Here is a 21,727-nt window from a genome sequence, read left to right as displayed (position 1 = left end):
TCTAACAATTCAGTGGTCAATATTCCATTTGAATCAATAGGTCATGGATTTACATACACCATGTGATAACAACTTTCTATTATTTTCTCTTTGGAAAACTTCCTCAAAAGTGTAGTTATGGCTTCTGCATTGGTCATCTGTGTGTCTTGGTGATCTATGCTCCCTTCTCACTCAAATATTTTTGTTGGCCTCTGTCACATTTAGATTTCTGTGTACCCTGCGGACAAAACTGGTTGAAATGTTCATTATAACATAATTTCAACCAGTTTTGCCTGCATGGTACCAGTCTAATAGAGAATTGGATTGTCTTAGCCTTTTCTCTCTCTCCCTTTCTCTTTCTAGTCGCCAATATTGTCTTATATCCAGGCTCTGTCGTAGCCGGCCGCGACCGGGAGACCCATGGGGCGGCGCAGAATTGGCCCAGCGTCGTCCAGGGTAGGGGAGGGAATGGCCGGCAGGGATGTAGCTCAGTTGGTAGAGCATGGCGTTTGCAACGCCAGGGTTGTGGGTTCAATTCCCACAGGGGGCCAGTATGAAAAATAAAAAATAAATGTATGCACTCACTAACTGTAAGTCGCTCTGGATAAGAGCGTCTGCTAAATGACTAAAATGTAAATGTAAAATGTTATAACCCAGAAAGAGTCCAGCTCTGATCTCTCTCTCTCATTCTCTGTGACAAAACAAAATGTCTGACAGATATTTGTTCGACTTCGCAACGAGAAAAGAGCTGGGTCGTGTTTATTAGGCACCAAACGGAAGAAAACGCACTGAAACAGGGACGGACCTGGACTTGTCCAATAAGAAATGCTCATTTACTTTTTCTGTTGCAAAACATTTTATATTGTTACCCGTTATGTGCCCTAATGAACACGACATACACCTGGTATGGGAGTTATGGAACAAGAGAGCATAGGAGGGACAGCGTCCTTCTCGGTGCTCAGCCGAAGAGTTTGATGAAGCAGGGGTGGCAGTAGGGCTTGTTCTCCTGCTCTTTGAAACAGCCCTTGCTGAGGGGCTTGAGGCAGAAGTGGCACACCAGGTGGTGCGGGTGGAACTTGGCACCCATGGCAGTGACGCAGCGGCCAAGGATGGGCTGTTGGCACGCCTGGCACATGCTGCCGCGTGACTGGTGGTAGTGGGCCTCGCACAGCGGCTGGCCCTCGTGCTCGAAGAAGCTGCCGTTGACGAAGGGGCAATAACACTCCTGTAGACATGACAAAGGGTAAAAGGAGTTGAGTTGGAGATGAACATGTGATTAAAATAAATGTGTGGTTTGTGTGGTATTCAATTCACATTTGTAACAAGTGTCTTTGTTAGGCCAATCTTTTAACAGATATTCATTATTGACATAAGGACACAGACCCCACCCCACACACACACACTTACCCTGCACACAAAGCACTGCGGGTGCCACAGGGAGTTGAGGGCAGAGATGTAGTTCTCCAGGATTGGCTGGGTGCATCCTTGGCAACGGGAGGCGAAGAGGGACAAGAAGCACTGCTGGCAGTACTGCTGACCCTCGCGGTCATGGAAACCTACAGAGAGGGGAGGGGACACAGGCGGTTAAGTATTATGTAAAACAAATCAAGAAGCATATACAAAATGTATTCCAAATACATGGTAGTACATTTACATTCACTCATTGAAATATATGCCAAAATACATGCCAAATTGAAGTAATGAAGTAATGCGTGTGTGTGTAAGCCACAGTAGTAGGGTCACTCCATGTAAAGAGTGGCTTTTGCGTAGTGTAATTTGTGCAATATTTTTTTTTTTTCACCCAATTTTAACATTTTGTTATAAAAATGGTAAACTTCATAAAAAACCATTCCCATCTCAAGAGGTCAAATTAATAAAAATGTTAAATTAAATAACAGGTAAAGTGCCAATTAAAGGACAAGTTGACTTATTTTGAACCAAATCTAAATTGTTTATGTTATAGAAGTGTCCAGACACTTTTTTGGCGATTTCACTTGGTTTTGAGAAACTTACCACACCAGCAATATACTTTCTCAGGCTAGTTCTGCAGTGCCAGGGCATGGATAAAACATGAACAAAGGCTCCAAAACACCAAAATACATCATTTTAGAAACTGCAACGCTCTCAGTATAGTGATGCAGGTCTTTAGATGTTGTACACATGAAATTGTGTCATTCCGAACTTTATCCGTAATGTTATATTCCATTTTGTTGGACTCGAGCGATAGTTTTCCATGTGCGAGCATGCACATGCTTTCTCGTTCCCATCGTGGTGATAGAAAGCAAGCTTAACAAAAAGTTGTTAAAACATTTCTATCCATTCTATCTATTGGTAACAGGGTTGATGTGTTATCCTCAACGTTTTCTACCACAAAACACCAGCAAATGGCCAAAAAGAGTAGAACCAGCTCACCTGCTTTTTACACCATGATTTGACTCTTACATGTTCAATGTTCCTTTTGAATATTTTTTTTTTTAAGGAATTGTTTCCCCATATTAAAACGAGAGTTCAGTTCACATAACAGGATTGACCTTAAAATGTAAATGAATCACTTAAATAATAATATTTAATAATTACTTTGTCAAAGCAACAAAAGAACTAGGGCAAAAAGAAGATGAAAACTAAATAAGATGGTGAAAACTTTGGGAAATTTGGGTGTTAAGTGGGTTAAAATCTTCCTTGAAGTCAGAAAAATAGGAACAATTCTCCATGTGGTTTATATTATTAAAAGGCACTTCATTTAATATAACAGGCTTTTAAAATGCAATATTGGTTCACAATTTCTAATTAAAATATCAAAGGGCTGCAAAAGGCACTCTTTTCGTGGAATGACCCAGTAAGTGTGTTGTCTGGTGTTGTATTGCTGAGGACCATGTAACAAAACAACCTGAGGTTCATTATTGTCTACATCCCAGTGTGGCCCTTGGCAGGAAGCGTGGGATTTATTACCTTCCTCTCCAAATGCCCGGCTGCACTTGACGCAACAGAAACACTCCGGGTGCCAATTCTTGTCCAGGGCGGTGACCATTTTCTACACAGGCAACACAGAAAACAGTTTTTATGGCTTCAGGTGGCATACACACTTTTGTAAGGGCTGTATAACTAAGGCTAATATCACTGGACATGTTAATGAAAAATGAGAAGGAGTGTAATGGAGGAAATGTGTTATATACAGTAGGTAAACACAATGTATTAATTTTGACACCGTTTTACGTACAGTAATTACATAGACATTTGTGGTGAAGTAGACAGTAAACACACACACACACACTCCTGCACACACACACACACACACACACACACACACACACACACACACAAACACACACAAACACACACAAACACATACAAACACACACAAACACACAGTGTCAGGTGGAGCTTTTACATTGAGTATGGGCTTGTTGCAGTGTGCGCAGTGGGGAGAGTAGAGTGTAAAGTAGTCCGACTCGCAGTACGGCTGACCGTCCTTTTCGAAGAAGTTCCGGCTGCCCAGTTCCGTCTCACACTCGGAGCACACAAAGTGTTCCGGGTGCCATACCCGCCCCAGAGCAGTCACCACCTGGAGGGTCAAAGGTGAAAGGTTAGTCATTTAAGGGCTTTTTGCACTACTGAACCAAACCGAGCCAAGCCAAACCAAACTGTACTGAGCTGGCCTGGTTATGCATCCACCATAGTTACTGGAACCATGCTGCACAGGACAGTGTTAAAAGAAAACATTTGAGCCAGCACAGTGGGGTTTGGGTTAGCACAAGTGTGAAAAGGGTACTGGCTTGCCCATAGATTAAGCACAAATTTGATGCATTACAGAACAAAGTTAAGAACTTTCTTAGCATTTTTTTAAATGTTCTACAAGGTACAGGAAGAATCTCTACAATGGGACAGTGTTGAGCGCTCACCTGTCCTACAACCGGTTTCTGACAGGCCGAGCAGCTACCCTTGGAGGATGTGGGGACTCCCTGCCTGGTTAAATCCGATTGGAGGAGCCCCAGCATACTGTCCAATGAGCCGCCGGAAGAGGCTTGTGGGGGTGGGACTGGCTGCTGTGGTACTGTGATCACTGGCGTGACAGCTGGAGCTGACTAATAAGAGAGAAGGACAGTTAGATAACAAACCAATGATCACGTGTGACACAAATGTCAATGGGATTAGGATGCATTAGGACCAGAGAGTGCATGGTGATTATTGTCATGCTTTTGAATTAGTTGAACTGAATGGGCGTTCCAAGTCGTCTATATTGCAGTCGCACTACACTGATTATCAGATCTCACAATACCTGGTGAAGTCATCAGGCATTGTGAGATCTGAACCCATATTCACATAGCATCTCAGAGTATGAGTGCTGATCTATGATCGGTTTTGCCTTTTAAATAATAATGAATAAGAGGGGGGACCTGATCCTAGATCAGCACTCCTACTCTTGGAAGCTTTGTGAATACTTCCCTGAGACCAGTAAAATCTCAGGGAACTACATCAATATGATATGGCAATCTGAGATGTGCAGCATCGACTGCAATAAAGACAACCTGAAACGCAACCGTTGACACTGGCAAGCAGACATGGAAGGACAGAGACAGACAAGCATATACTTGTATACAGCGAGTAGAGGTAAATTCAGAGTGCACAGCCGCAGAGACGCGACAGTCCGCGCGGCCCATTTACGAACCTCATTTAACTGGCTGTTATCGAGTCGCGGGCGACGTACGTCACAATAGACCGCATGGCTCTGCGGCTCCGCGGTTTTGAACTCTGTAGCGTTCTTAATGCGTAGAGCATGAGAGGATAACGATAGACAAGCAGAGAGAGAAAGAGGACTATATATAAATGCAATGCATCAATAACATTGTACTGTATATACAGTATTATAAGATGATCTGCAATATTTTCGTGGTGCAAAAGAGCGCAGAGCTATAAAAAAATTAAATGTAAACATCACTATAATCTGGCAGCGTGATTTCATTTTTTACTTTTCTACAACAATGTGTGTTCAGTAAACTGAGCAATGCATAAAGAGCCGTCACCTGATCACACACTTTGTTGAAGAAAAGTTTAAAGTTAAATTACACTGCCAGATTAAAATGAGGTTTACAGTATTTTGTCACAAATCTGTGCTCTTTTGCATCACAAAAATGTTGCCTGTTGTGAACTAGACTGTGCAGTAGCGTACAGGATGTAGTGTTTAATGTGAAATGTACAGGTTGGTGTTGGGGCTCTTACTGTGCTCTGGACTCTGAAGTCAGACAGAGAGGCCATGAGTTTGTCCAGCTCAAGTGTAGCTGAGGTGGCTGACGGCTTCACCGAACTGAATGAATTAATACATTTATTTTATCATTTAAAACACAGGTTAAGCTTTTTCAGTTGGAGAGACAACATTTCAGACATAACAAAAGATAAAGGATGAACACAACTAGAGTACAGGATCGTGTTCATTAGTCAAATGGAAGAAAACGGACTGAAACAGGGAGGGACTACCTTGACTTAAGAAAATAAGAAACATTCATTTTCCGTTAAAAAACATTCATAAAAGCTTTCCCTAATGAACACAACTCGGGAAGGAGTTAAAGGGGCAATCTGCAGTTGCTACATCCATTTTTTGATTTATACATTAATCATATATACCCATTGATTCTTGAAGAGAATCTAAACTACAAATGCCTCATGAGCTTAGTTCAACTGTTATACCCCATAAGAACCCCAAATATAAGCTTGTGTTACTCCAATGCTTGAAACCATTGTAAATGGTCAGTGATTGCATCCATAGCTCAGACTACGAATTTGAGAGTGATTACATTTCTCCAGGCCCATCCCTCAGCTTTTTACCAAAACATTGTTATTGCTTCAACTGCTGATTGGTCCTTTAACTGAACACCTAGCAATAAACACACTTAAAATATAGTAAGAGCACTAAATAGACAGTATCCTGGATCAAAATGGAATGCATTCCAAAAGGCACCCTATTCCCTATATAGTGCACTACTTTTTACAAGAGCCCTAGGGTCCCTGGTCAAAAGCAGTGTACTATAAAGGGAATAGTGTGCCATTTGGGACGCAGACATAGTGTTTAGGCCTTTAGGGCAGGGTTCCCCAACTGGCGGCCCGCGGGCCAAATTTGGCCCAAAGGAGATTTTATTTGGTCCCCCAGGTTTTCTGAACACTTTTATATATATATACAGTACCAGTCAAAAGTTTGGACACCAACTCATTCCAGGGTTTTTCTTTATTTTGAGTATTTTCTACATTGTAGAATAATAGTGAAGACATCAAAACTATGAAATAACACATATGGAATCATGTAGTAACCAAAAAATGTTCAACAAATCAAAATATATTTTCGATTTTAGATTGTTCAAAGTAGACACCCTTTTCCTTGATGACAGCTTTGCACACTCTTGGCATTCTCTCAACCAGCTTCACCTGGAATGCTTTTCCAACAATCTTGAAGGAGTTCCCACATATGCTAAGCACTTGTTGGCTGCTTTTCCTTCAATCTGCGGTCCAACTCATCCCAAACCATCTCAATTGGGTTGAGGTTGGGTGATTGTGGAGGCTGAGTCATCTGATGCAGCACTCCATCACTCTCCTTCTTGGTCAAATAGCCCTTACACAGCCTGGAGGTGTGTTTTGGGTCATTGTCCTGTTGAAAAACAAATGATAGTCCCACTAAGCGCAAACCAGATGGGATGGTGTATTGCTGCAGAATGCTGTGGTAGCCATGCTGGTTAAGTGTGCCTTGAATTCTAAATAAATCACAGACAGTGTCACCAGCAAAGCACCCCCACACCATCACACCTCCTCCTCCATGCATCACGGTGGGAACCACACATGCGGAGATCATCCGTTCACCTACTCTGCGTCTCACAAAGACACGGCAGATTTCCACCGGTCTAAGGTCCATTGCTCGTGTTTTTTGGCCCAAGCAAGTCTCTTCTTATTATTGGTGTCCTTTAGTAGTGGTTTTTTTGGAGCAATTCGACCATGAAGGCCTGATTCACGCAGTCTCCTCTGAACAGTTGATGTTGAGATGTGTCTGTTACTTGAACTCTGTGAAGCATTTATTTGGGCTGCAATTTCTGAGGCTGGTCACTCTAATGAACTTATCCTCTGTAGCAGAGGTAACTCTGGGTCTTCCTTTCCTGTGGCGTTCCTCATGAGAGCCAGTTTCATCATAGTGCTTGATGTTTTTTGCGACTGCACTTGAAGAAACGTTCAAAGTTCTTGAAATTTTTCAGATTGACTGTCCTTCATGTCTTAAAGTAATGATGGACTGTCGTTTCTCTTTGCTTATTTGAGCTGTTCTTGCCATAATATGAACTTGGTATTTTACCAAATAGGGCTATCTTCTGTATACCACCCCTACCTTGTCACAACACAACTGAATGGCTCAAACGCATTAAGGAAAGACATTTCACAAATTAACTTTTAACAAGGCACACCTGTTAATTGAAATGCATTCCAGGTGACTACCTCATGAAGCTGGTTGAGAGAATGCCAAGAGTGTGCAAAGCTGTCATCAAGGCAAAGGGTGGCTACTTTGAGGAATCTCAAATATATTTTGATTTGTTGAACATTTTTTGGTTACTACATATTTACATTTTTGTAGACACTCTTATCCAGAGCGACTTACAGGAGCAGTTAGGGTTAAGTGCCTTGCTCAAGGGCACATCGACAGATTTTTCATCTAGTCGGCTCGGGGATTAGAACCAGCGACCTTTACGGTTACTGGCACTACGCTCTTAACCACTAAGCTACCTGCCGCCCTAATTCCATATGTGTTATTTCATAGTTTTGATGTCTTCACTATTATTCTACAATGTAGAAAACAGTAAAAATAAAGAAAAACCCTTGAATGAGTAGGTGTGTCCAAACTTTTGACTGTACTGTATATATTTTTTGAATCTTCATTGTTGGACATAAAATACTGTAAAAACACCAGAAAATCAGCTACCAGTCATTTTAATTTTGAAAATCTGTTCCCAAGTATTCACACGCATAATAGAGAGACATGATCATATACAAATGTAAGGAAGGTCCAAAATTATCGTTTTAGTCAAATATTATATCTGCTTGGGAATCTTGCGGTCAATTTGCAGTCTACAAATTATTTGTAATTATGTTCCGGCCACCCGACCATCCGTTCAAGAAGAAATCGTCCCGAGGCTGAATCTTGTTGGTGATCCCTGCTTTAGGGTATATAGAGGGTGTATATGGGTACCTGGGGTAGGGTGTTGTGACCTTGTCCCTGGACCCCTGGAACTCCTTTATCTTGTCCCTCTCGTCCTTTTTAGTGGTGGGAAACTGGGCCAGAATTTCATCTACCAACCAAAGACAAAGATGAGCACACAACGCATGAATACCACATGTTGAGAAAATGTTGCTCACACACACACACACACACACACACACACACACACACACACACACACACACACACACACACACACACACACACACACACACACACACACACACACACTCTCAACAGTATGAAGATGACCTTGTTTACAGTGCCTTGCAAAAGTATTTATCCCCCTTGGCATTTTTCCTATATTGTTGCATTACAACCTGTCATTTAAAGGGATTTTTATTTGGATTTCATGTAATGTACATTCACAAAATAGTCAAAATTGGTGAAGTGAAATTCAAAAAAATTAATAACGGAAAAGTGGTGCGTGCATACGTATTCGCCCCCTTTGCTATGAAGCCCCTAAATAAGATCTGGTGCAATCAATTACCTTCAGAAGTCACATAATTAGTTAAATAAAGTCCACCTGTGTGCAATCTAAGTGTCACATGATCTGTCACATAATCTCAGTATATATACACCTGTTCTGAAAGGCCCCAGAGTCTGCAACACCACTAAGCAAGGGGCACCACCAAGCAAGCAGCACCATGAAGACCAAGGAGCTCTCCAAACAGGTCAGGGACAAAGTTGTGGAGAAGTACAGATCAGGGTTGGATTATAAATAAATATCCGAAACTTTGCACCATTAAATCCATTATTAAAAAATGGAAAGAATATGGCACCACAACAAACCTGCCAAGAGAGGGCCGCCCACCAAAACTCACAGACCAGGCAAGGAGGGCATTAATCAGAGAGGCAACAAAGAGACCAAAGATAACCCTGAAGGAGATGCAAAGCTCCACAGTGGAGATTGGAGTATCTGTCCATAGGACCACTTTAAGCCGTACACTCCACAGAGCTGTGCTTTACGGAAGAGTGGCCAGAAAAAAGCCATTGCTTAAAAATAAAATAACAAACATGTTTGGTGTTCGCCAAAAGCCATGTGGGAGCTTTTTGACCATCAAGGAAAACGCTATGTCTGGCGCAAACCCAACACCTCTCATCACCCCGAGAACACCATCCCCACAGTGAAGCATGGTGGTGGCAGCATCATGCTGTGGGGATGTTTTTCATTGGCAGGGACTGGGAAACTGGTCAGAATTGAAGGAATGATGGATGGCGCTAAATACAGGGAAATTCTTGAGGGAAACCTGTTTCAGTCTTCCAGAGATTTGAGACTGGGACGGAGGTTCACCTTCCAGCAGGATAATGACCCTAAGCATACTGCTAATGTAACACTTGAGTGGTTTAAGGGGAAACATTTAAATGTCTTGGAATGGCTTAGTCAAAGCCCAGACCTCAATCCAATTGAGAATCTGTGGTATGACTTAAAGTTTGCTGTACACCAGCGGAACCCATCCAATTTGAAGGAGCTGGAGCAGTTTTGCCTTGAAGAATGGGCAAAAATCCCAGTGGCTAGATGTGCCAAGCTTATAGAGACATACCCCAAGAGACTTGCAGCTGTAATTGCTGCAAAAGGTGGCTCTACAAAGTATTGACTTTGGGGGAGTGAATAGTTATGCACACTCAAGTTTTCTGTTTTTTTTGTCTTATTTCACACACAAAAAAAATTGTGCATTTTCAAAGTGGTAGGCATGTGAGGTCAAGCCTATACTGACCTGTGATGTTGAACTGGGTGGCATTGAGCTCCTGCAGAAGGTGGTCCAGTTCGCTCAGACCCCCTCCTAACACAGAGGAGGAGGAGAAGGCTGGAGGGGGAGGGTCCGCCGTGCGGGGGGAGCGAGGCTTATTCACCGTGCTGGGGGGGAGATAGGGAGAGAGAGGGAGAGAGAAAGAGAGAGTGAAAAGGAGAGATAGATGGGGAAAGAATGTTATAACTCAAACGGTCTTCAAAATACAAACAAATGAATTGGGGGGGGGGGGTAGAAATAGTGGACTGAACCAACATTCATATATTCAACAATATGATATAAATATTTTATAAACATTCATAAATATAATGTATATAAAAATGTACCTGATGCCCTCCTGGTTTGTTACAGGAATGCACATTCTTGGCACCCGAATAATTCGGACCCTGTTCGCAAACCCTCTTAAGGTAAAACTACTGAAAAATAACCCTATCATGTATAAAGTGTAAACTCTACAATGTAGCATTTACATTGGGACACCGCAAAACCAATAATCAGACGGCAGTCTTTCACTGGTTTTTCTCCTCAACAAAAGGCCATCAATCAAAGTAATTCAATCAAGTTGGGGGGAAATCATGCAATGTTGTCTTTCTAATCTGATATCAGACCCATGTGAACCTAAATGGATTATTATAATTTGTGGATAAGATGGGTTCATGGAAGGCCTTTCGAAGCAAATTAATTTCCAAGAGAGATAATGAGGGTTGGCATGATCCCAAATGATCCAGACTTGAGAATATTAGCAGCATATCCAGAGACCAAAAAACTCAAGGGACATGTTTTATTTGCAAGAGCTATTGAGTTGAGGATTCTGTGGTGGTTGCTTCATTGCATGCTTCTATCCAACTGTTGCCAATCGAAGGTTATGTATCCTACCGCGTCAGACAGGGCAGACTATGCACCAAAAGGCCAAAGCTTACCTAAAGCAACATTTGAAGAAAGCGGCAGTAGCCAATTATGATATCAAAGCTGAACACAGTTTATGTAGTAAAATTATGCTTTGTTACATGCAACCTCACAGTTTGGCAATTTTGGACTGACAGTGAAGCAACTACCCCAGAATCATCAACTCAATACACCCTGCAAATAAATTTTTTTTCCAGCTGGTCACCCTTCCACCGACCAACAACGAGGTGGAGCTCCGGCTGGAGGCCCTTCCACCAGCGAAGAATGAGGTGGAGCTCCGCCTGGAGGCCCTTCCACCAGAGCAGAACGAGGTGGAGCACCAGCTAGAGGCCCTTCCACCAACAAACAATGAGGTGTAGCTACGGCTGGAGGCCCTTCGACCAGTGAAGAACGAGGTGGAGCTCTTGTACATTACTGTAAAGAAACCACTTCTTTACAGTAATGTACCGTTAAACCAAAGTTTCTTTGGAATTTACAGTAGCATACTGTAACTTTTTTACAGTAACTTACAGGTAACGGCTGCCAGTAAGTTACAGTAAAAACAAGTTAAGGTTTTAACATGTACTATTATGATGATGACTATTATGATTTTATTTATTTATCTGATATTGACAAGATCAGAGATGTATGTCACAAAGGCAACCCCATTACAGTAAACATATATCTAAAATGAACTTACCAGCGTCTTTTTAATGAGGGGCGGGGTTCCACATTGATTTACTAAAATTGCATTGGGCAACGCAGTACTCTAATATATGCCATTTAAGTAGCAGGCGCTTTTATCCAGTGACAACAGTGAGTCCACACATTTTTGTATGTGACCCCAGTGGGAATCAATCCCACAACTCTGGTGTTGCTAGTGCCATGCTCCTACTAACTGAGCCACACAGGACCACTACAATCCATAAGTACAATACAATACTGTAAAATACAATCCCCATGAGCGTGCCAACCTCCTTCAGGCCATGGATGAGGCATGCAATGACATCAATCCCGACCTATGTCAGGCTTGGATTCTCCATGCCAAAAGAATTTACCCCAGATGCATGAACAATGAGGACATTTACTGTGATGTCAATGAGAACCTATGGCCAAATGCTTAAGACAGGCTTGAAGCAAACTAGTGCCTGCTAATAAAACATTATTTATATATTTTTTTATTTTAAACATTGTTTCTTTCAATTATTTCATTTGATTACAGTACACCTACAGTGCCTTCAGAAAGTACACTGAACAAAAATATAAACGCAATATATGTGCTGAAATAAAAAATCCTAGAAATGTTCTTATGCACAAAAAACGTATTTCTCTCAAATGCTGTGCACAAATGTGTTTATATCCCTGTTAGTGAGCATTTCTCCTTTGCCAAGATAATCCATCCACCTGACAGGTGTGGCATATCAAGAAGCTGATTAACCTCTACGGGATTGGTGTCCCGTATATGGGACAGTTGAGCTAACGTGCGCTAATGTGATTAGCATGACTGTTGTAAGTAACAGCAAACTTTCCAGGACATAGACATGTCTTATTTGGGCAGAAAGCTTAAATTATTGTTAATCTAACTGCACTATTACAGTGAAACAATACCATGCTATTGTTTGATGAGAGTGCACAACAACAAAAAACTTATCACGGCAACTGGTTTGATACATTCACCTCTGAAGGTAAATAATGTACTTACATTCAGTAATCTTGCTCTGATTTGTCATCCTGAGGGTCCCAGAGATAAAATGTATCATAGTTTTGTTTGATAAAATCCATTTTTATATTCAAATGTGGGAACTGGGTTCTACAGTTTGAACCCTTGCTGTCTCTGGCTCCACACCCACCCACCCCGCCCGGCCATCTAGATGTGTGAAAGTTAGTGTATAAGCTAATGATCCATCATGTATGACATTCCTGGGAGTGTGTAAACCTACATTTTGTATTACCATATCATTTTTGTATGTTCTCTATAGTTATGTACTGGAAAATGTATCAATTGACCAATTCGGCACATTTGGGCAGACTTGATACAAAATAGTCCAGTATTACAACGCTTCACTGGATCAATCTGAAACTTTGCGCACACACTGCTGCCATCTAGTGGCCAAAATCTAAACTGCGCCAAAACTGCAATATTATATTGTGGCCTTTCTCTTGCATTTCAAAGATGATAGAACCCCAAAAAATTGAAAACGCATGTTTTTTTGTTTGTATTATCTTTTACCAGATCTAATGTGTTATATTCTCCTACATTAATTTCACATTTCCACAAACTTCAAAGTGTTTCCTTTCAAACGGTATCAAGAATATGTATAACCTTGCTTCAGCTCCTGTCATTTTAGGCGAAAATTGAAAAAAAGGGTCCGATCCTTAAGAGGTGCACCTTGTGCTGGGGACAATAAAAGGCCACTTTAAAATGTGCAGTTTTGTCACACAACACAATGCCACAGATGTCTCAAGTTTTGAGGGAGCATGCAATTGTAAGCACTGCAGGAATGTCCACCAGAGCTGTTCATTTCTCTACCCTAAGCTGCCTCCAACGTCGTTTTATAGAATTTGGCAGTACGTCCAACCGGCCTCACAACCGCAGACCACGTGTAACCTCGCCAGCCCAGGACCTCCACATCTGGCTTCTTCACCTGTGGGATCGTCTGAGGGAGTATATTTGTCTGTAATAAAGCCCTTTTGTGGGGAAAAACTAATTCTGATTGGCTGGGCCTGGCTCACCCATGGCTGCACCCCTGCCCAGTAATGTGGAATCCATAAATTAGGGCCTAATGAATTTATTTCAATTGACTGATTTCTGTAAGTTCTATATTTGAAATTGTTGCGTTTATATTTTTTCTCACCCATCAACACACAATACCCCAGGGATTATCAACTAGATTCAGCCGCGGGCTGATTTTTTCTTGAGCGTATGGTCTGGGGGCCGGAACATAATTAGAAATAATTTTTAGACTGCAAATTGACCGCTAGAAGCCCAAACAGATATAATGTTTGACTAAACCATTATAATTTCAAACCTTACATTTGTATACGATCACGTCTCTCTATTATGCGTGGGAATACCTGGTAAAAGATCTCTTAAATTAAAATCACTTGGAGTTGATTTCCTGGTGTTTTTACCGTCTTTTATGTCCAACAATGAAAACACAAAAAACTTGGAGGGCCAAATAAAACCACCCGTGGGCCGCCAGTTGGGGAACCCTGCCATACCCCATAATGACAACGTGAAAACATGTTTTTGAGAAATGTTTGCAAATTGATTGAAATTAAATACAGAAACAACTAATTTACATAAGTATTCACACCCATGAGTCAATACTTTGTTGAAGTATACAGTGAGGGAAAAAAGTATTTGATCCCCTGCTGATTTTGTACGTTTGCCCACTGACAAAGAAATGATCAGTCTATAATTTTAATGGTAGGTTTATTTGAACAGTGAGAGACAGAATAACAACCAAAAAATCCAGAAAAACGCATGTAAAAAATGTTATAAATTGATTTGCATTTTAATGAGGGAAATACGTTTTTGACCCCTCTGCAAAACATGACTTAGTACTTGGTGGCAAAACCCTTGTTGGACGTTTCTTATAGTTGGCCACCAGGTTTGCACACATCTCAGGAGGGATTTTGTCCCACTCCTCTTTGGAGATCTTCTCCAAGTCATTAAGGTTTCGAGGCTGATGTTTGGCAACTCGAACCTTCAGCTCCCTCCACAGATTTTCTATGGGATTAAGGTCTGGAGACTGGCTAGGCCACTCCAGGACCTTAATGTGCCTCTTCTTGAGCCACTCCTTTGTTGCCTTGGCCGTGTGTTTTGGGTCATTGTCATGCTGGAATACCCATCCACGACCCATTTTCAATGCCCGGGCTGAGGGAAGGACGTTCTCACCCAAGATTTGACGGTACATGGCCCCATCTTTTGTCCCTTTGATGCGGTGAAGTTGTCCTGTCCCCTTAGCAGAAAAACACCCCCAAAGCATAATGTTTCCACCTCCATGTTTGACGGTGGGGATGGTGTTCTTGGGGTCATAGGCAGCATTCCTCCTCCTCCAAACACAGCGAGTTGAGTTGATGCCAAAGAGCTCCATTTTGGTCTCATCTGACCACAACACTTTCACCCAGTTCTCCTCTGAATCATTCAGATGTTCATTGGCAAACTTCAGACGGGCATGTATATGTGCTTTCTTGAGCAGGGGGACCTTGCGGGCGCTGCAGGATTTCAGTCCTTCACGGTGTAGTGTGTTACCAATTGTTTTCTTGGTGACTATGGTCCCAGCTGCCTTGAGATCATTGACAAGATCCTCCTGTGTAGTTCTGGGCTGATTCTTCACCGTTCTCATGATCATTGCAACTCCACGAGGTGAGATCTTGCATGGAGCCCCGGGCCGAGGGAGATTGACAGTTATTTTGTGTTTCTTCCATTTGCGAATAATATAATATAATAATAAAATAATGATAATATAATAATATAATAATAATAATATAATAATAATATATAACAGCACCAACTGTTGTCACCTTCTCACCAAGCTGCTTGGCGATGGTCTTGTAGCCCATTCCAGCCTTGTGTAGGTCTACAATCTTGTCCCTGACATCCTTGGAGAGCTCTTTGGTCTTGGCCATGGTGGAGAGTTTGGAATCTGATTGATTGATTGCTTCTGTGGACAGGTGTCTTTTATACAGGCAACAAACTGAGATTAGGAGCACTCCCTTTAAGAGTGTGCTCCTAATCTCAGCTCGTTACCTGTATAAAAGACACCTGGGAGCCAGAAATCTTTCTGATTGAGAGGGGGTCAAATACTTATTTAGCTCATTAAAATGCAAATCAATTTATAACATTTTTGACATGCGTTTTTCTGGATTTTTTGGTTGTTATTCTGTCTCTCACTGTTCAAATAAACCTACCATTAAAAGTATAGACTGATCATTTCTTTGTCAGTGGGCAAACATACAAAATCAGCAGGGGATCAAATACTTTTTTCCCTCACTGTATGGGTTAAATAAAAAATAAAATAAAAAAAATATTCTTGAAAATCTATGGCAAGACCTGAAAATGTTTGTTTAGCAATGACCAGCAACCAATTTGACAGAGCTTGAAGAATTTTGAAAAGAATAATGGGCAATGTTGCACAATCTAGGTGTGGAAAGCTCTTAGAGACTTACCCAGAAAGAATCACTGCTGTAATCGCTGCCAAAGGTGATTCTAATATGTATTGACTCACTGGGTTGAATACTTCTCTAATCAAGATATATTCGTTTTTTATTTTATTTTTTATTTTACAAATGTTCGAATTTGACATTACAGTATTTTGTGACAAGAAATTACAATTAAATCCATTTTAATCCCACTTTGTAACAACCAAATGTGGAAAGTGTCAAGGGGTGTGAATACTTTCTGAAGGCACTGTACTTGTGAAAATGAGAAGGGTGCAACTGCGGCATGCAAATTGGGCCGTTCCTGCATGTGGGCATTCCTGCATGCAGGAATGCCCACGTGAAGGAACACCCCGAATTGCAGGCTGCAGCTGTACACTATTGGTGAAAATAGCACCAAAGCGAATGAAAAAAACTGGAGCATAATGGGCTGTTGAGCTAAGGAAAGCTCCCACTTTTTTTGAACACATATTTATTGGTAATGTTCAGACCCCCATCAGTGCTTTAGCTGTGGCACACGCTCAGTATGTCACCAAAAGTTGGGCCCCAGCCTTTTGACAACAATCTACAGAAGTAAATTCATTAAGATTTAAGCTGACTGGTGTTAGACAGATAATCATGTTTTTAAAAGACAGTAAGGGAGGGATAGTTGGATATTTCTTTACAGTAAAGTACGGCTGAAACTAACAGCAGTGTTTTCTCTCACAGACCAAGAGTACTGAAGGAAGAATGGTGATTGTACAGACCAAAACAATTCTAAAAGTAGTATGCACTGCAAGCACATCTCTCTCCTTTTCCTTCATTACTTACTTACAAGTCAGACTTTTCTGGTATATTATCTCTTTTATCTAATATCTTTCACTCAATTCTTGACTGTTACAACTTGGACTCTGAGAGAGCAACAACTTATCACCAATCTCGCTGTCAATCTTTCTTGTAAAAGCATCACAATGGAAATAAGTCCATGACCTGATTATGTTATCCTTGATGGTTTGGGTAGCGCCAGTTCTTTGATGTTTTTGCAGTATAATTAATTAATTAATTAATCTATTCATTATATATTCATGAATAAAGCCAGGGCCATAATATTATTTCATATAGGGCTGTAAAATAATAGCCTGGTGGAACCAGCTTAATCGCTGCTGCTTTGACCATTCTGTTTTACTTAGTAAAGTAACTAATAATAAAGGAAAATAGTACCTGTACAGTTGTTTGTCTGGGTTTGGGTTCTGAGAACCATTGGACTTCATTGCACCAGAAACCGTCTAAAAGAAAAGTTTGCACATTATAAACAAAGTTCACTTGTTTTTCAACCAGAAAATCAATCCTCACTTATGCTCTGAACTCAATGCCCACCCATCAACACAGTACGAGTTATGGTACTTCATAACTATTCTATAAAAACATTTAACTTTGGCAAGTTGAGTTTCTGAGCAGGGTCTGATGCCTCCTTACTACCTATCCTCTTTTAGCATATGATAATTATCTACAGTATAAGACACTTCCAACAGCCTGTTCTGTGTTGTCTTCTCTCTTTTACCTCACCTGGAGTAGGTAGAAGTTGGTCCTCACCACTGATTCAGGCTCAGATATATTTCCACCCCTCCTAATGGTTAAGGTTTGGGGCTAAGGTAATCTGATACAAGTTGTTAAGTCTACCTCAAGCCTCTTAAAATCTGTCCTACCTCAAACCTCTTACCTGCTGGGGGGTGTAAGCTGGGGGCGGTGGCCTGGTCTGGGCGGGGTCCTGAGGGCTGGCAGGGGCGGGGTCAGATGTCGCCGGGGGATCAGAGGTAAGCAGGACTGGGCACCTGGCCAGGGGAGAGCTGGTGCTCTCTAGGTCAGCGAGGAGGGCGTCTACAGAGTCAGAGAGGATGGGAGTGTGCATAGAAATAGAATCTATAGATTTTTTGAGATTCTATTTCAAGGGGAGTTTTTGTAGAGGAATTCAAGATGTTGTCATTCATACTGTGCAGTCATACATTTTGCCTCGGTGGGTGGTTAGTACACAGGTATTGGCTGATACCTATGTGGATGGTTAATGCTGGTTTAAAACAAGCAAGCGGAGAAATGGGAATGGGAATGGAAATGATAGAAGGAAAACAGTATGGAAAACAGATGGAATGACAAAGGGACACATGGAGGAGGTGAGGACATACAAGCAAACTATTTTGACACACTGAGACACTACAGAAAGAGGGTGAAACACACAAACAAACACACATACAGACAGTTACGTACCAAACACAACAATACGAGGACTGAGAGGGTAGTTAGGTGAGTCAGGCACTCCTGAGGGGAGACAGACGGACTCAGTGACCAATCAGAGAGACGCAAATCAGACGCAGGCAGCAGAGAGGACACAGAGAGGCGGGCCAATTAGAGCGAGAATAACACGTTGACCAATCAAAGCAAGGGACATCAAACGAGTAAACAAGCTAAAGTCACATGAAAAATATAACATTTCTCTAGACCTTTCTGGACATGCCAAAGTGATAAGGAAGCAGTGGAGGATGGGTGTTTGTCAACTGATATTGAACTCAAACCTCATTTTCACTATCACTCCCTCAATGTAAAAAAATTAGAAGTACATGCCAACTTAGTATTCCTCCATGGCATACTGTATTTTACAACTCATAATTGTAGTCCCCTGTAGCTCAGTTGGTAGAGCATGGCGCTTGCAACGCCAGGGTTGTGGGTTCGTTTCCCACGGGGGGCCAGTATGAAAATGTATGCACTCACTAACTGTAAGTCGCTCTGGATAAGAGCGTCTGCTAAATGACTAAAATGTTAAAAAAAATTAAATCATGGATGTATCCCCTTTATGGCCAAAACCAAGCCAATGTGTCTTATTGGATTATTAGATAAGCTTTTCTCCTAACTTATATGGTTTACTTTTGCAAACCATGCAGAATCTGAAACAATACATTAATTATCAAACCATATTTCCAGGAAAATCTATTTTGACAATAATATTTGTGGAAGATGCACAGAGCATCACTTCATGCAACTTTTGAGCAACTTCAGAGCAAAATAAGGATATTTTGCAAAATGACTACTTTACATTTTCAAACTGGAATATTTAGTTGAGTTCAGTGTATTTATTTGAGAGTTTATTTGGTTTTTAGTCACATTCATAATGTCTTGGTAAGAGTTAGACATATTAAACCTACATATGACTGGGGCTGGTGAGGCTGCCTTTTATCATCACTGTCTGTGGTTATTTCTCCCACTGATGATTCACACTGGTACAAACATTTGGAGAGAATGTTGTTAGCTTGCGCACACACGCACACGCACATGCACACACACACGCACACACACACAAACATTCTTTCTCACTCTCTCCCTCTCTTACACACACACACACTTACAGACTGGACTGCTCATATAAGGAGTTGAAATTCTCTGAATGTGAAATATGACCATATTTAGAGCTCTGCCTGCCGACTGTTTGACTTGGCCATAGCCTCTCTTAACAAGTGGTCTCGCTGAAAAACCCCACAAGTCACACCAACCGAACGCACCAACTTACAACATAGCACACAACACTACAGCAATAACACACCGACATAAACACCGTCCCTCTATTTGAGAATCACGTCGCCAGTCACCCAGCAACAACTGAACCTTGAAGTGCAATCCAATCCAGATGTGCTGGACCAGATGCAGACATTCTTCCTCATGCTTGCTAAGCATAAAATCCCTCCGTTTTGAAATATGTTGCACACACTACACTTCGAGCGAGTTGGCCTCTAGAGCAAATGTTTTGTTCTCTGGTCTGGTGCTCCACACAACCCTCCTTTTTTCACTGAATTTCATGAGTCTTGGTGAGCCATCGTGGCCCTAGGCTATTTCAGTGCTAGGTGAAGAGGGCTGGGACATTGCTTTCCATGCTGAAACAACTCAGTGAGTTGCCACCATTTTTAAGAAAAGAGGGATATATGTATTCCTCAACCTCTGTATCAATAGTCATTCGAATGGGACTCTTCTAACTATTAAATCCACCCAGTAGTTCACTAACACTAATGTTAGTTACACTCTTCTCCCCTGATGGCTGAATGAAATACATTGAGATCTTTATTATGTTATGAAGCTCACTAAAGTCCATCTCTGACTCGCCGATAGCATTATAGACAGAGAGGGCCTACAGAGGATGTCCAAGATCAAATTTCACTGAATTGATTGAATTTGTGGTTCGAGTTAGAAACACTGCATGTTGACATAGGATACAGTTACATTAGTATACTCCTTGTTTTCCTGGCATAGAGTTAAGGGCTCATGCTGTTTTACATGGCTGGAGTGGTAAAACAAAAATGTCACCAAATTAAGCCTTTCCTGTTCTTCTTTCCTCCCTTAAAAAGGAGGAGCACAATGTAGAGAAAGCAAGATTTTAGTTGGAAGATCATATTTGAGTTGTTCTATTGTTAAAAACGTTATTCAATTGAAACCAGTGGATTTTCACTAGATAAGGATCTCTCATAAGCATGGATTATAAGAGACCACCCATACAGTAGTTACTAGCTAGGCCTTCATCTAATGTAGATATACTGATAAATTCAAAAGCTGACTCAATAGGCACAATAACAAAGACTTGAGAATAAGGGCTGTTTCTTTCAAGTCAAAAATGACCTAATATAAGTAAAATGTTGCTTGATTAATAGAAATAGGACCCAAGATGCATTTTTAAACATCGTACTATTTATAGGTAATATCTTATGCCTAATCGTGTTCCTATCTATTATCATAGATTATAAGAAAAACATTGTTTTCCAAACTATTCCATTTCAATAACCATTTCCTTTCGCTCCATATTCCAACAAAGATTGATCTCTTTCAAGAAAACAAAAATGTTACTTTTTTCCTCGCCTCAGTACTCCAACCATCCTTCTTCAATCCCATTAGATAGCGGAACACGTAGCTACAATGTTTCAAAGAGGGTCAATTTGCAATACATACCCAAATCATCCATGGTAAATTTTGAAATGAGCTTTTTTTCCTCTTGATGTGAGAAAAAATGAATATGATCAGCATCAGCTTGTAGTGGATGGTCTATTGAACCTAGGTCGTCAAACGTCAATAGTATGGCTGGATATATTATTTATGTAACAGGGCTATTGTCTGCGTTGGCCCCGAATAACTTTTTGGATTCCGTTATCCACGAACTATGCGAGTATAAAAAAGAAGGGCGTCCCGTTTATTTTCCTCCACGACTCTCTTCCTGTATTATGCCTACTGGTACCACAGACTGGAGAAGGCGTAGTTAAATTACTGCGGTTACAATCAATGCTTTATATATACACAGTAGATGATTTCCATGGGGTGCTGCTTTGAAGCCACCGCGCCTCCATCTTGGCACTCCCCCACCGGCGTAAAAAATATTTTGGAAGCAATAGAAATGCATTTATTAATGTGTACATTTGGTTTTGCCACGTATATTATATTATAAACACCTTAATGCGTAATTGTAGTATATTATGTGAGCTAAACATAGACATTTAAAAAATGAACAAATATATAAAAACAGTTTCCTTAAAGTATACTTTTTTTAAAAGTTATGTTACTGTCCCCACTACATAAAAAAAAAAACTTAAATACATGTTATTTTGTCCTTGAAACATTTAATTGAAATACTGTAGAATTCAATTCATTCCTATGGAGAACTGGTTCTTCTGGGAAGTGCCAATATGGCCGACCAGTGCCT

The 21,727-nt window shown here is 41.0% G+C and overlaps 1 protein-coding gene across 3 annotated transcripts; it reads right to left on the bottom strand.

The window, feature by feature from the left end:
* Positions 1 to 598: 598 nt before the first annotated feature.
* LOC121572177 (transforming growth factor beta-1-induced transcript 1 protein) lies at positions 599 to 21,271 on the bottom strand. Of its 3 annotated transcripts, XM_041884112.1 has the most exons (13): positions 20,983 to 21,271; positions 18,265 to 18,315; positions 17,723 to 17,880; positions 17,224 to 17,288; positions 9,940 to 10,079; positions 8,192 to 8,291; positions 5,197 to 5,281; positions 4,646 to 4,738; positions 3,879 to 4,061; positions 3,368 to 3,541; positions 2,929 to 3,010; positions 1,387 to 1,535; positions 599 to 1,204 (listed from the first exon to the last, which is right to left on the bottom strand). In XM_041884112.1, exons 1-13 carry the CDS (start codon positions 20,993 to 20,995, stop codon positions 938 to 940), a joined length of 1,560 nt encoding a protein of 519 aa, XP_041740046.1. In that variant the 5' UTR covers positions 20,996 to 21,271; the 3' UTR covers positions 599 to 937. The 3 variants fall into 3 exon arrangements, with proteins under 3 accessions (XP_041740046.1, XP_041740057.1, XP_041740049.1); XM_041884123.1 differs by lacking the exon at positions 4,646 to 4,738; XM_041884115.1 differs by lacking the exon at positions 18,265 to 18,315.
* Between the last annotated feature and the right edge of the window lie 456 nt (positions 21,272 to 21,727).

This window comes from Coregonus clupeaformis, chromosome 1, assembly GCF_020615455.1.
Source record: "Coregonus clupeaformis isolate EN_2021a chromosome 1, ASM2061545v1, whole genome shotgun sequence".
Classification (NCBI taxonomy): Eukaryota; Metazoa; Chordata; class Actinopteri; order Salmoniformes; family Salmonidae; genus Coregonus; species Coregonus clupeaformis.
This window is presented reverse-complemented; position numbering and strand designations above follow the sequence as displayed.

Bases quoted from the DNA above. Each gene is read 5' to 3' on its own strand.
- LOC121572177 (XM_041884112.1), bottom strand. The intron at 10,080-17,223 runs GTACTATTTTCC...TCTCCCCCCCAG, and splicing joins CCAGACAAACAACTGTACAG to CACGGTGAATAAGCCTCGCT. The intron at 3,542-3,878 runs GTGAGCGCTCAA...TTGACCCTCCAG, and splicing joins AGAAACCGGTTGTAGGACAG to GTGGTGACTGCTCTGGGGCG.